The 12,853-nt window shown below is 41.4% G+C and overlaps 1 protein-coding gene across 5 annotated transcripts in view; it reads left to right on the forward strand.

Moving 5' to 3' along the window:
* The window catches only part of SCRN1 (secernin 1), a 91,154-nt gene that overhangs the window by 9,782 nt on the left and 68,519 nt on the right, over positions 1-12,853 (forward strand). For 3 of the 5 annotated variants that reach the window (XM_069588100.1, XM_069588104.1, XM_069588102.1), the window contains exon 2: positions 11,861-12,020. In XM_069588100.1, coding sequence (XP_069444201.1) covers positions 11,862-12,020 — 159 coding nt within the window. In that variant the 5' untranslated portion in view covers position 11,861. Of the gene's footprint in view, positions 1-6,657; positions 6,866-11,860; positions 12,021-12,853 lie in introns of those variants that run through there. The other 2 variants (XM_069588101.1, XM_069588105.1) reach the window with 2 other exon arrangements.

Here is a 12,853-nt window from a genome sequence, read left to right on the forward strand (position 1 = left end):
GCAAAGAATATTGCTGCTGATGCTGTTGCTGATTTCAGTAACATTCAGTTAGTATTAAATGGTTTCCTTAATAAAACTGAGAAGCAAAATGGCAGACAGTTGTTGGCCCTTGAAGCTGGGGCTTATTGTATTCTTTTCTTGTTTGTATATATTGAAAGTTTCTACACTCAAAAAAAAAAAAAAACCACCAAGAAAATAAAGCAAAACAGAAAAAATGAATCATACTTTTGAGAAGCAAAGAGGTTTAATAACCTATAAGAATAGATATTCCACACCAGTCTGAACTGATGCATCAGAATCATCTGGGCATTTGTTAAAAATATACTCTCTGAATTCAGCCCAGATCCACTGAATCAGAATCTCCAAGGAGAGGGTATCCAGGAATCTGCTCCTCAGACCATTTCCATGTGTGGTCCAATATGAATCCTGTTGATTGAACCACAGCTTGGGAGCACCATGTCAGAATCAGATGTTCTTGTTTTTTTTTTTTTTTTCTCTCTCATTGAAGATGAAATATAGATAGATACCCTTTCCCCTTCATTTGCTCAACAAACATTTGTTGAGGTCTTACCATGTGCCAGCCTGTGTGCTAGGTTCCTGGCGAAATAAGGAATTATGTAAGTGTCCTTGCCCTCATGGGCCTCATAGTCTAAAGAGATACAGCAAGATAGAGGAAAACGGGCTCTCCTCTTCCCCCAGTGCACTAATATACCAAGGCAAACTTAAATCCCTCCCCATCCTCCCTACCCGCAGTTATCCTTACTCAAAGAGATATCTGAGCCCCTGGATAACTTACAAGTTGATCAGTCCAGCGCATGGACAGAGGAGCCTGGCAGGCTATAGTCCATGGGGTTGCAAAGAATTGGTCACAGCTGAGTACACACATACAGTGCTATTTCTAACCTTAAAAGAATTTTAAACATCTTGTCATGTGTTTTACATTTTAAGTAAATAGTATAGGTTTTTTTTTTTTTCCTTGCTGCACCTCTTGTAGGATCCTAGTTCCCTGACTAGCATTTGAACCCAGGGCCCTTGGCATTAAAATCACACTTCTAACCACTGGAACACTGGGGAATGTCCCCTGTCATAAAATTTTTGTACAGATTATGTAAGTCAGGATTTAAATAAGTCCCACTCATTGCAATTGGCTGGTACATCTCTTAAGTAACTTTGTCTCTTCGTCTTTTTTTTTCCTTGCAGTTTTTGTTGAAGAAATCAGATTTGTCCTATAGAGTTGCTCGTAGTCTGGATTTTGCTGATTTCATGTCCATGGTTGTCCTTTGTATTCTCTGTAAACTGATGCTTCAATCTAGAGGCTCCATCACTCCAGTCTGATCCTCTAAGCACATTTTAGTTACACATTGGAATGTTGAGTGTGTCTGATGAGCCAGCTGCAAACTTTTGGTGAGAAGATGAAGGAACATAGTAGGGATTGTTGGAAAAGTGGTAAACTCATGACCAGTGACTAGTAGAAGGGAGGAAAAGGAACATTTATTGAGCATCCACTGTATACAACCACAGGACTAGGTACTTTCCATTTGATCTCAGGTGTATATGAGTGCTGTGTTTATATGACATATGTGAAAATATGTCTTATTTTCACATGGGGAAACTCTGGTTCAGAGAGAGTTCATTAACATGCCTGTTTCCCATGGTTCGAAGGTGGAGTCAGGACACGAACAAGGGTCTCTGTCTGTAACGTGTGTCCTTCTCTTGCCACTGTGCATATGGGGCTACAAGGCCAAGTAGGTGGTGTAAATGAGCACAGTTGACCTGACAATGAGAAAAGAAAGAAAGAACAAAAAAGAGCAGTAGCACACGGGGGACCATTGGCGACACTTCCATTGGTCTCAGTGTCAGGGGGTGGAGAGGACTGTGGCAGGAACCCCTTCCCAGCTCCAATCTTGCTGACATGCAAGAATGTGGACCCAGTGTTGCCAGATCTTTTGAGCTTTCAGGAGATGCTAAATATCTGAATTTCTGTGGAAAATCTCTAGATTTACCAATGGTAGCTGCTAATTGAGGTTAAAGACATACAAACTCACTGTATAGGCCAATGCTCTGAAAGAAAATGCAAGTGACAGTTTTAGTAGCTCAGTAGTGTCCAACTCTGCGACCCCATGGACTGTAACCCACCAGGTTCCTCTGTCCATAGAAGTCTCCAGGTAAGAATACTGGAGTGGGTTGCCATTTCCTTCTCCAGGGGATCTTTTCAACCCAGGGATCAAACCTGGGTCTCCTGCATTGCAAGCAGATTCTTTACTGTCTGGGCCACCAAGGAAGCCACCAGTTTAGGCCAGTGCTGTGGACCAAACCAAGTGAATGCACAGCCTGCCACCCTTAAACCGTCTCCTGCTGCTCAGAAATATGAAGTGAATGAATGGCACTGAACTCTATAGGACTCAGCTGTCAGAGATAGGTGTTGCCCTTGGACTTAGGGAAAGGGAATAGTGACCAGCTCTTAAAAGACATTAAGTGACAGTGGAGCACATCTTCAAAAGGTAAAAGAGCACTAGACACTGTAAGGAAAAAGCCAAGTTTCCAAAGTCTGGTTTGTTCAGATCAGATCTTGACAAAGGAACAGCCTTCATCATGTATCTTTTCTCACCCTCACGGTGACGTGTCCTTGCTGCGTCCCAGATGGCGTTCTGAGCGCTTTTTGTTTCAGCTCATTTGAACCTCACCATGACCCTGTTGTTATCCCTGTTACAGAATATCCCTGTGACACGGGGTTGAGATTTGAACTCAGATTGCTTCCCAAATCTGCTTACTCACTCAATATCCTATGTGGTCTCTCTTCCATTAGATAATTCCTCATTAAAGACATTGAATATTAGAAGCTGGAAATCACTGGCTGTCTAGTCCTAAAGCTTTGTACTCTGCTGTCTTGAGCTTTCAGTAAGACACTTAATAGCATCTTTTTTATTTATCAGGCAGAACTTGATGAGTCTGATGTATGTACCTTCCATCAACTGGCGTTTTCATCTCAATTCAGTTGGATAATTCCTTTTCCAAACACCCTATTTATTCTTTACTGTCTCAATAGCAGATAAAAGATAGGAAAGGAAATTTATAAGTGAGTATCATTTGTCCTGTTTTCAATTCAGCAGGAATGTCAATGATTTAAAAAATGAATTTATCAATAAATAATATAATATAGAATACATTCTTCTTTGCTTTTCTGAAAGAAGGTAATTAATGTACATGGACTTTAAACTTACCCAATCTGCTCAGTAAAGCTGGGAGCTTGGAAAGTAAGGACATTCGGGTTTCATTTCTCTGTGCAAGTAAAGATCTTTTGTCACAGTTATTTGCAAGACAGCTAATAAACCTATAGCTTATACAGACAGTCATTTTCTTCCTCTCAGGCAATTCAAGGCTTTCTTATTACTGGGTACGGTGACCGATGAGGGCCACTGTAGCTTTTTTGATATAAAAGGGGCAGGGCAGTTTGGCATTCAGACGAAGAAAACCCCTCCTTGGCTTGGAGCATTCATGCCCTTCAATAACTACTCACTGAACTTGAGGACAAAGACCTCCTTTCCCATGCAGCTACCTCCTTCCTTGTCTAGACATTCTGTAATCGGTCTCCTAGTTACAGAGGTGCAGCACTCCAGCCCCCTAAGCCTGTACCCAGCCTCCTGTCCCCGGTCAGAGGGGGGATGTTGGACAACGCAGCTCTGATGCTGTGAGCTCAGGGATGCTGCCGTTGTAATTCCCAAGAGGAAGTCGTGAATCCTGAAAAGATTCTGATGGTTGGAAATTGATCTTAGAAATACCTTACCACAACTGATAGCACCGTATCTAAAGCTGCCCAGGCCACCACTGTAGCCTTGAGCCACCTGTGGATATTTGACTTTTAAAAAATGTTTAATATGGTAAAAAGTACACAGAAGATTTACTATCTTAACCATTTTAAGCGTACAGTTTAGTTGTGTTAAGAATATTCGTATTGTTGTGCAACCAATCCCCAGAAGTTTTTCACTCTGCACAACTGACTCCGTGTACCCATTAAACAACTGTCCATCCTCCTCCCTCTCCTGCCCCTCCCTGATCCAGCTCCTGCTAACCACCATTCTAATTCTACCTCTATGAATTTTACTACTCTAGGTAACTCATAAAAGTGAATTACAGTATTTGCATTTTTGTGACTGGCTTATTCTATTTGGAATAAAGTACAGATAAACTCACTTTGAAATATTCTTAACAAAACTTCCTAGGAAATGCCTGTCAGTTTAATTGTCTACAAGGGTTAAATTAGAGTGTTTCATTAATTGGAGCTGTTAGTTTTCCTGGCAAGAATCCCAATTGGTATTTACCACAAAGAAGCCTATTCAGTAGACCTGCCCTCTAAGCCTGTTGCTTTTAAAGATTTTTGCTTGAAACCCATAGTAAAAGAAATGTTGTATTGTAGGCCAGTGCATACACTTCTGTGTGTTATGTTTGAACTTAAAGTTTCTTGTGCCAACGCTTACCCTTCCTATGTGAGATGCACATACTCTTTTCTAAAAAATGTTGATCTTGTCCACTAGGTTGATTCCATAACCCATGAAATGACTACAACATGCAGTTCAGGAAACACTGCTTCAGACATTCCTGGGTTCAGTTTTAGGCCTGTAGTATAATCCTGTACCCCCATCCCCACTTCTGGATCCTCATGACTCAGAGATTGCTACAGAATTGTGCCTCAAAACGAGCAAGTTAAGAAAAAAAGCCATCAGTCATCTCTTTATTTCTTGAGTAAGCTTTGTTCATTGATTCTGATGCTGGTTTAAGTAGAGTGTAGTTATAGAAAACCCATTATTGAATAGTTATTCTGTTTTCTAAAGCTGATTATAAATGATGAAAAAAAAAACTACGCAATAGATTTCTGCGTTAGCATGTATGATTGGGAGTTAATTAAATTTTATTTTATTTTTCTTCAGAGAGGAGATTATGATATCTCATAATGCTGGATAAGATAGAGGGAAAGGAGAAAAATTGTAAAGTCAGTCTTTTGTGTCATACATGAATGATTTAGCAGTTTATAAAAATACTGTAAACAGAGACTTCAAAATGCATATTTTATACAGTATATAGATGAGTTAACATCTCAGATTTTTTTAGTGTATTATCTGGCATGTGATCCAATATTATGACAGATAATGGGAACAAAATTGAGATCCCTTGAATCAGTTTTGAAAGAATTTCATCTCAGGGTCAGCAGAAAATTGACTTTCTAATTGGCTAGTTTTTCTTTAACTGTTTAAGGAGGCGACTGTAGGAGGCCTGCCTGCTATTTGTATAAAAAAATAGTAATTTAAATTTGTGTACTCCTTGAGTAATTCTGAATTGGGCAGACTGTAAAGGAAAAAAAAAAAAAGAAAACAAAATACCAGAGAATAACTATAATACTGAATAAATAATTTGTCCTAACTATAACTCAAATAAGAATTTGCCAGTTTTGAAATTTCTTGTTTTTGGCCTTGCTACATAGCTTAAGGATCTTAGTTCCCCTACCGGGGTTGGTACCTCGGCCCCTTGCATTGGAAGCACAGTGTCTTATCTACTAGACTGCTGGGGAAGTCCCCGGTTTTGAAATGTGTAGATGTTGGGACACAGAAATAGAGCCAAATTTTTTATTTGAAATTAAATTCCTAAATTGGCAATACTCCCAGGTTTAATTTTTTAAAATCTCTGTTGTGTGATTAAATAAATATAAGTACTTATAGGAAAATCAAAACAAAAGAAAATATAGAAAAAGCATTTAGTGGTCAGGCTACTACTTCTAGTTTTTTTCTATGCATATTTTCACATAGTTAAGATAATTTACTTTGGATTCCCTCTCCACTTCCCCACACCGTTTCTCCATTCAATTAAAAATGCTTCACAAACATTTTAATGGTTTTATGGTGTTCCACCATGTAGACGTAGCATAAAATTTTAGCCACTTCTCTGATGCTGGACAGTTAAGTTTGGGCCAGTTTTTCACCTGTATAAATACTGATGTAATGCACTCTTGTGCATAAATCATATCCATATTCCTGATCATTTCCTTGGAGTGTGTATGTGTGTTAGTTGCTCAATCATGCCGACTGTTTGTGACCCCATGGATTGTAGCCCTCCAGGCTCCTCTACCCATAGAATTCTCCAAGCAAGAATATTGGAGTGGGTTGCCAGTTCCTTCTCCAGGGGGATCTTCTGGACCAAGGGATCGAACCCAGATTTCCTGCATTGGCAGGTAAATTCTTTACTGTCTGAGCCACCTGGGAAGCCCTTCCTTAGAGCAGACACTTAGCAATGGAATTACCTTCCATCTGCTGTGCTGCCTCCTCCCTAATGTAGCAACTTCTTTGAAAAGTTGTCTGTGCACTGGTTCCATTTCCTTCCTAAAACCTGGCTTAGAACCCTTCAGTGGCTTTAGTGTTTATTATGGGATAGACCCTAAAATCCCTGCCACCTCCTTCAAGACCCAACAGGAACCAGCCTGACTACCTGCCTCTCAGCCTCTTTCCCATTCTCTCTGGCCTCAGCCACACTGACTTTTCGGTGTATTGACTCCTTTCCCTTCTCTAGCTGCAGGGCCTTGAAATCTGCATATCCTTCTTCTGAAACAGTCTCCCTCCCCCAGCCATCTGTCTTTTGGGGACTAGGAAGTGAAATATCTGTTTAGAGGAAGTAGTTAGAAGTTTGAAGAGAAGTGAAGGTATCAAAAGTTCATTTAGGAGGTAAGCAGACGAGCTGACCAGCAATGAGGACTGCTTTCCTGGTATATTCAGAGTTAGGAATGTGAGATTCACATCAAGGAAAGCAGAATTGTCCTCCAGGGCCGTGATCACCTTTAGCCTCTGGGAGAAGGAGCTTGCTTATAAACTCAGTTCCTGTGGTGAGTTCAGTAGCCTCTTCCTAATGTTTATTTTCCGTGATCTTTTGAAAGTATCAGGCCTCTTTTTTGCTAATTAAGTATAAGTGGGTGATAGCCCGTTTTGTCATTAAAATAAGTGTCGTTGTGCTGAGTCGATTCAGTTGTGTCCCCCCAGGCTCCTCTGTCCATGGACTTCTCCAGGCAAGAATACTGGAGTGGGTAGCCATTTCCTCCTCCAGGAGATCTTCCCACAAAGATAATTGAAACTACGTCTCTTCTGTCCCCTGTGTTGACAAGAGGTTTCTTTACCACTAGGGCTACCTGGGAAGCCCTGGAACAAATGAATGATTTCACAAAGAAGTGCTTCTGGAAACCTCAATGTGAAAATCTTAATTTCTGGGTTTATTGGAAAGTCGTAATGCTGCTCTGTCCAATAGAATTTCTACCTCTCATGTATGGCTATTTAAATTTAACTGAAGTTTGTAATAAAAATTGAAATTTAATTCCTTAATTATAGTAACTACATGCCAATTGTCATTTGAGGCTGGTGGCCGCCATATTAGACAGTAGAGATAAAACATTTTTGTCATTGCAGAAAATTCTTTTGGACAGCACTGATCTGGAGAATAGACAAGGATCTACTAAGTTGTCTCCGAGGCTAGTTGTTGTGTAGAATGGTCATCTAGGAAAAGCAAATGGACCATTTGCCTTGGCTAGTTTGCTGTAGGCCGTAATACACAGTTTGTTGATTCATTTAGCATTAAAAAACAAATAGACATAAAAATTCTGTTCCTTCTGGCATTCCCAATCATTCCCCAAATTCAGCAGAAAAGCCAGCTTCCCTGCGCTTCTGCCTATATAATGGTCACGGTCGGGTGATTCAGATGACTTGTTGACCAAGCAGATGTCCAGGCTGAAGAATAAGTGCTTGTCAGAAAAGCCATCTGTGTTGCTTGTTTTCTGCAGATACATCTGTAAATTCAAGACCAGTGGATTTTTACCATTTTTAAGGATCGAGTAAAATAAGGTTCTGTTCATAGTTGTGATCGATGCCAGCACTTTTGACCTGGCCCAACAGTTGGGAAGGAGGGGAATTCCTACTGCCTATGTGACCCATACAAACACAAGGAAATGTGTCCTTTCTGCATGTTGTCTTCTTCTGTGTCTGTTTCGCTTTATTTGGCTTAGCTTGCGATTCCTCTCACCTCCTAATTTTAGGAGTCCTCTACAAAGGCATTGTATTACAATTATTGTAGGTCTTTCTTACACACAGAGTCTTGGTTGATCTGTCTGTCCCCTACAAATGTGAAGATAATGTGGTTTTGTGAAAATGGGAGAGATTAAGAGGAGAAAGAACTGGAGACTCGTTATCTTCTCACCTTTTCTTTCGCTTTAAAGGACTGGAGGCTATTTCCCTGAGCTAAAAGGAATTTCGGGGCTTCCCTGGTGGCGCTGTGGCAAAGAGTCTGCCTGCCAAAGAAGGGAGATGCAGGAGACGTTGGTTTGATCACTGGGTCAGGAAGATCCCCGGTAGTAGGAAATGGCAGCCCACTCCTGTATCTTGCCTGGAAACTTCTATGGACAGAGGAGCTGGGCGGGCTACAGTCCAGGCGGTTGCAAAGAGCTGGACACAACTGAGCATGTATGCAGCAGGAAGTGATTTTCGGACTGATGGACTCCCCTGCTTCTCTGTGCCCTGAAGAGGGACCTGCCAGAAACACCGCTGGGGAGAGCTCTGACAGTCTGGGTGTGCATGTGCAGACTAACCTGGAGTAGTTTGGGTATAGATGTAGCAACAGTGTCCTTCACAAAGATGTTTCTAAACACAGAAGGTTGTTGACTCTGTGACTTGTGAGCTGCTCTAGTTGTGAGTGAGGGTTGATTGATTTTAATTGACTTGTTCAATGGAAATTTTTGAAACACTGCTATATTTGAACAGTCAGAACCCAGGTAGCCTCCATAGTTTTCAAAATATTTTCTCAAGCCTCATTTCATTTGATATTCATGATAAATCTGTGGGCTGGAACAAAACATTTGTGGGAAAGACACTTAGGCTCAGAAAGGTAAAGTAACTTGCTCAAGGTCACACAGCTAGTAGGTGGCGTTGGCAGGGCTGAGGTTTGAATCCTGGTCGCTTTTCTGAGAATATTGCTTTACTTCACATTTTATCTTAGGTTCATAAAATAAAACACATTTAAGTTGGGTAATTCATGGCACAAATATGAGAGTTGGCTCAATAATAATGTTTGTTGAGTGTCTATAATTCAGAGAGTTGGGGAATGAGCTACTGTAATTGGGTGGCGTAGGTTCTGCCCTCAGGGAGCTTTATTTGAAACATCTGAAGCAGTACATTTATAGATAACAGAGGCATGTTATCCTCAGACAGACTAGATGCATCAGTGTTTATGGATGCTGAGAAAATGACAGAGTTCTTCATAGAAGGCTTTTTGAAAGAGAGAGAGTTTTTGAATCAGATCCTGAAGGACATGTTCGAGGCTAAGGGAGGGGGACTTCAGTGGGTGCAGAAGCATGGTGGTGAGAAAGAGCTGTAGAGAGTCAACTGCAGTTTGGTGGAGCATTAAGGAAGGACTGAACACTTGTTCATTATTTATTGAACACCCTGCAGAAGGCAGGGCTTCCCTGGTGACTCAGTGGTAAAGAATCCACCTGCCAACGCAGGAAATGAGGATTCAGTCCTTGGGTCTGGAAGATCCCCTGGAGAAGGGAATGGCTACCCATTCTGGTATTCTTGCCTGGGAAATCCCACGGACAGAGGAACCTGGCGGGCTACAGTCCCTGGGGTCACAAAAGTGTCATACAGGACTTAGCAACTAAACAACAACAGTAACCCTGCAGAAGACACTGTGTAGTGCTGGGTTTACAGAGATGTGCAAAAGAGACATGGTCCCTGCCTTCATATATTTAAACTTTGGTGGAGGGAAGAAAGACTAATTACTGACCGTTGGTAATAAAATAATCATAGGGCTGTTTTAGATTGTGATCGTATAGTACAATTGACTGATCAGGGAAAGGAGTACTGTGCAAAGGCTGTGGAGTATTGAGAAACTAGAAAAAGGCCTCTGTCCTGGAGTTGAGAGACTGAAGGGGTGAATTATGGTATGAGATGAGGCTGGGAGATGACATGGGCTTGATCTGCTTTGGGTCTTTATTCTAAGAACCGTGGGAACAATATGAAGGATTTTAAGCAGGAATGACATGATCAAACCTTCCTTTTATTTTATTATCTTAGTTCCCAGATCAAGGACTGAACCTGTGCCCCCTGTGATGTCAGTGTCCAGTCCCAACCACTGGACCACGAGGGGAGTCCCCAAGTCTTTCTTTTAAAAAGGTCCCTTTGGGTGCAATGTGAGGAATGTTTTGGAGAGAGACTAATAGCTGATATAGCTATATATATATATATATATATATATATATATATCTCCAGGCTTACAGATGATGGTGGTTTGGTGCTGGGTAGGAGCAATACAAGTGGGAAAAATTGGATAGTTTCCATAGAGATTTCAGTTCAGTCCAGTTCAGTCACTCAGTCGTGTCCGACTCTGTGACCCCACGAATCGCAGCATGTCAGGCCTCCCTGTCCATCACACCAACTCCCAGAGTTCATTCAAACTCATGTCCATTGAGTCAGTGATGCCATCCAGCCATCTCATCCTCTGTCGTCCCCTTCTCCTCCTGCCCCCAATCCCTCCCAGCATCAGAGTCTTTTCCAGTGAGTCAACTCTTTGCACGAAGTGGCCAAAGTATTGGAGTTTCAGCTTTAGCATTAGTCCTTCCAATGAACACCCAGGACTGATCTCCTTTAGAATGGACTGGCTGGATCTCCTTGCAGTCCAAGGGACTCTCAAGAGTCTTCTCCAACACCACAGTTCAAAAGAATCAATTCTTCGACACTCAGCTTTCTTCACAGTCCAACTCTCACATCCATACATGACTACTGGAAAAACCATAGCCTTGACTAGACGGACCTTAGTCGGCAAAGTAATATCTCTGCTTTTGAACATGCTATCTAGGTTGGTCATAACTTTCCTTCCAAGGAGTAAGCATCTTTTAATTTCATGGCTGCAACGTAGAGATTTAGGAGATTGAATTTACAGAACTTGGTGATATATTAGGTAATGGAGAAGCACATGGTAAGGATAGATTCTGATGCAATGAGATGGATGATGGAGCTGGCCACTGAGACAGGGAACCTTAAGAAGGGACCCAGTTTGGGGAAGATGATGAAATCAGCTTTGGATATCAGTTAGGCTGGGTGTGTGGGTCAAGAACTCAAGGAGAGAACTGAGCTGGAATTATGTGTAGGTCATTGGCTTGTAAATGACATGGGAAGCTCTGGGCATGGATGAGTTTTCCCAGAAAGAGCATTAAATGAGGAAGGAAGGACCAAACTGTGAAGATATTTAGTGGCCAGGTGGAAGAGAACTAGCCAGCCCAGGAGCAGCTGGAGAGGTGAGAAGCAAGCCTAGAGATGATTGTGTGTGATGTCACTGAGGTAAAGTAAAAATAGATAAAAAGAGAGAGGTATCTTTCAGTTTATTTTGAGACCCATTTCCCCATCAGCACTCCAAAATCTATCACAGGGTAGCTGTGGCCCTCTAGATCAAGAGGCACTTCTGTCGTGCACTGTTTTAAGGTACAGTTATTTATTTTTCTATTGCTGTGACAGATTGCAGTGGGTATGTGTTTTCTGCCTGGAACAATAACCTCCTTTCCTTTCTCCTACGTCATTGCGCTTTTGGCTGTCACTGTGTTCTGTTGCAAATCTGAGCTCATTTAATCCCACAGAGTACTAAGAGTATCTGGTCTCAGTGGCTGTGTAATTCTACTCCAGACACCCCAGCTTCATTTGCCAGCTGGGATCTCCAAAGGAGCTCGCTGCACACAGTTCAACACTAAAACTTAGTTAGCTGGTGAAATATGTCTGAAGAGCTCACTGGTGGAATGCTCCACGTTAGGCCCGCTTCCATTCTCTCTCTGGCATCTCTCTCTTTTCAGGATGGCTGTAGCTCCTCCAAGTTACTGCTTTGTGGCCTTCCCGCCACGTGCAAAGGACGGTCTGGTGGTATTTGGGAAAAATTCAGCTCGGCCCAGGGATGAAGTCCAAGAGGTTGTGTATTTCTCAGCTGCTGATCATGAACCTGAGAGCAAGGTTGAGGTAAGTCACGTGTCACTGGCTCTCCATTAACATGTATTTTGTTTCTCTGGCTTTGCCCAGCACCTTGACTTGTTAATGTGGAAACCCATTTACCCATAGAACTCTCTTGTGGGTTCTGTTGATTCCTCTTTCCATTCTTGTTTGTTTGTAGCCTTAAAAACCTGGGTCCAAAGAGAATTCATTGCGATGGCACATGTTTTATAATTAAGTAAACTATTTACCCACTCCAAAGTCAAATCTGTGAAACAAAATATATTCAGAGAAGTCTAGCTTCTACCTTTGTATCATTTCTCTATTTCCCTTTTCTTCTATAGGTAATAATGTTTTGGAAGTTTGGGGATTATCCTTCCATTTAAAAATTTGCATGTATATGTTGCAAACACACTCACATATATATATGCTATTTGTCCCAGTTCCTTTCTCCCTTCCTTAGATGAATGGTAGCATGTTATATATACTTTTTTCCACTTTGAATTTTTCAACTGAAACTGTTTTGCAAGTCATCCCATCTGGAGTGACCATCTTCATTCCTCATTTAGAACTGTGTAGTGTTTCATTCTATGAATGTAATCCTAGTTTAATCAGTCTCATATTGATAGACACTTGGATTGTTTTCCATTCTTTTGCTATTACAAGTAGTGCTGGTGTGCATAGTAGCCTTGTACACCTGTCACAGTGTCTGGTCTTGGTTTATGTATTTTTATCATGTTAAAAAATTATCCATCTATTCTTATTTTGAGTGCTTAAGTACCTGTTCAGTCAATATTTTGGGGGATAGGTGCCTAGAAATGGGATTTCTGAGTCACAGGGTATATAAGCATGTGGTTTTGTTA

The sequence above is a fragment of the Ovis canadensis genome, chromosome 4, assembly GCF_042477335.2.
Source record: "Ovis canadensis isolate MfBH-ARS-UI-01 breed Bighorn chromosome 4, ARS-UI_OviCan_v2, whole genome shotgun sequence".
NCBI classification, from domain to species: domain Eukaryota; kingdom Metazoa; phylum Chordata; class Mammalia; order Artiodactyla; family Bovidae; genus Ovis; species Ovis canadensis.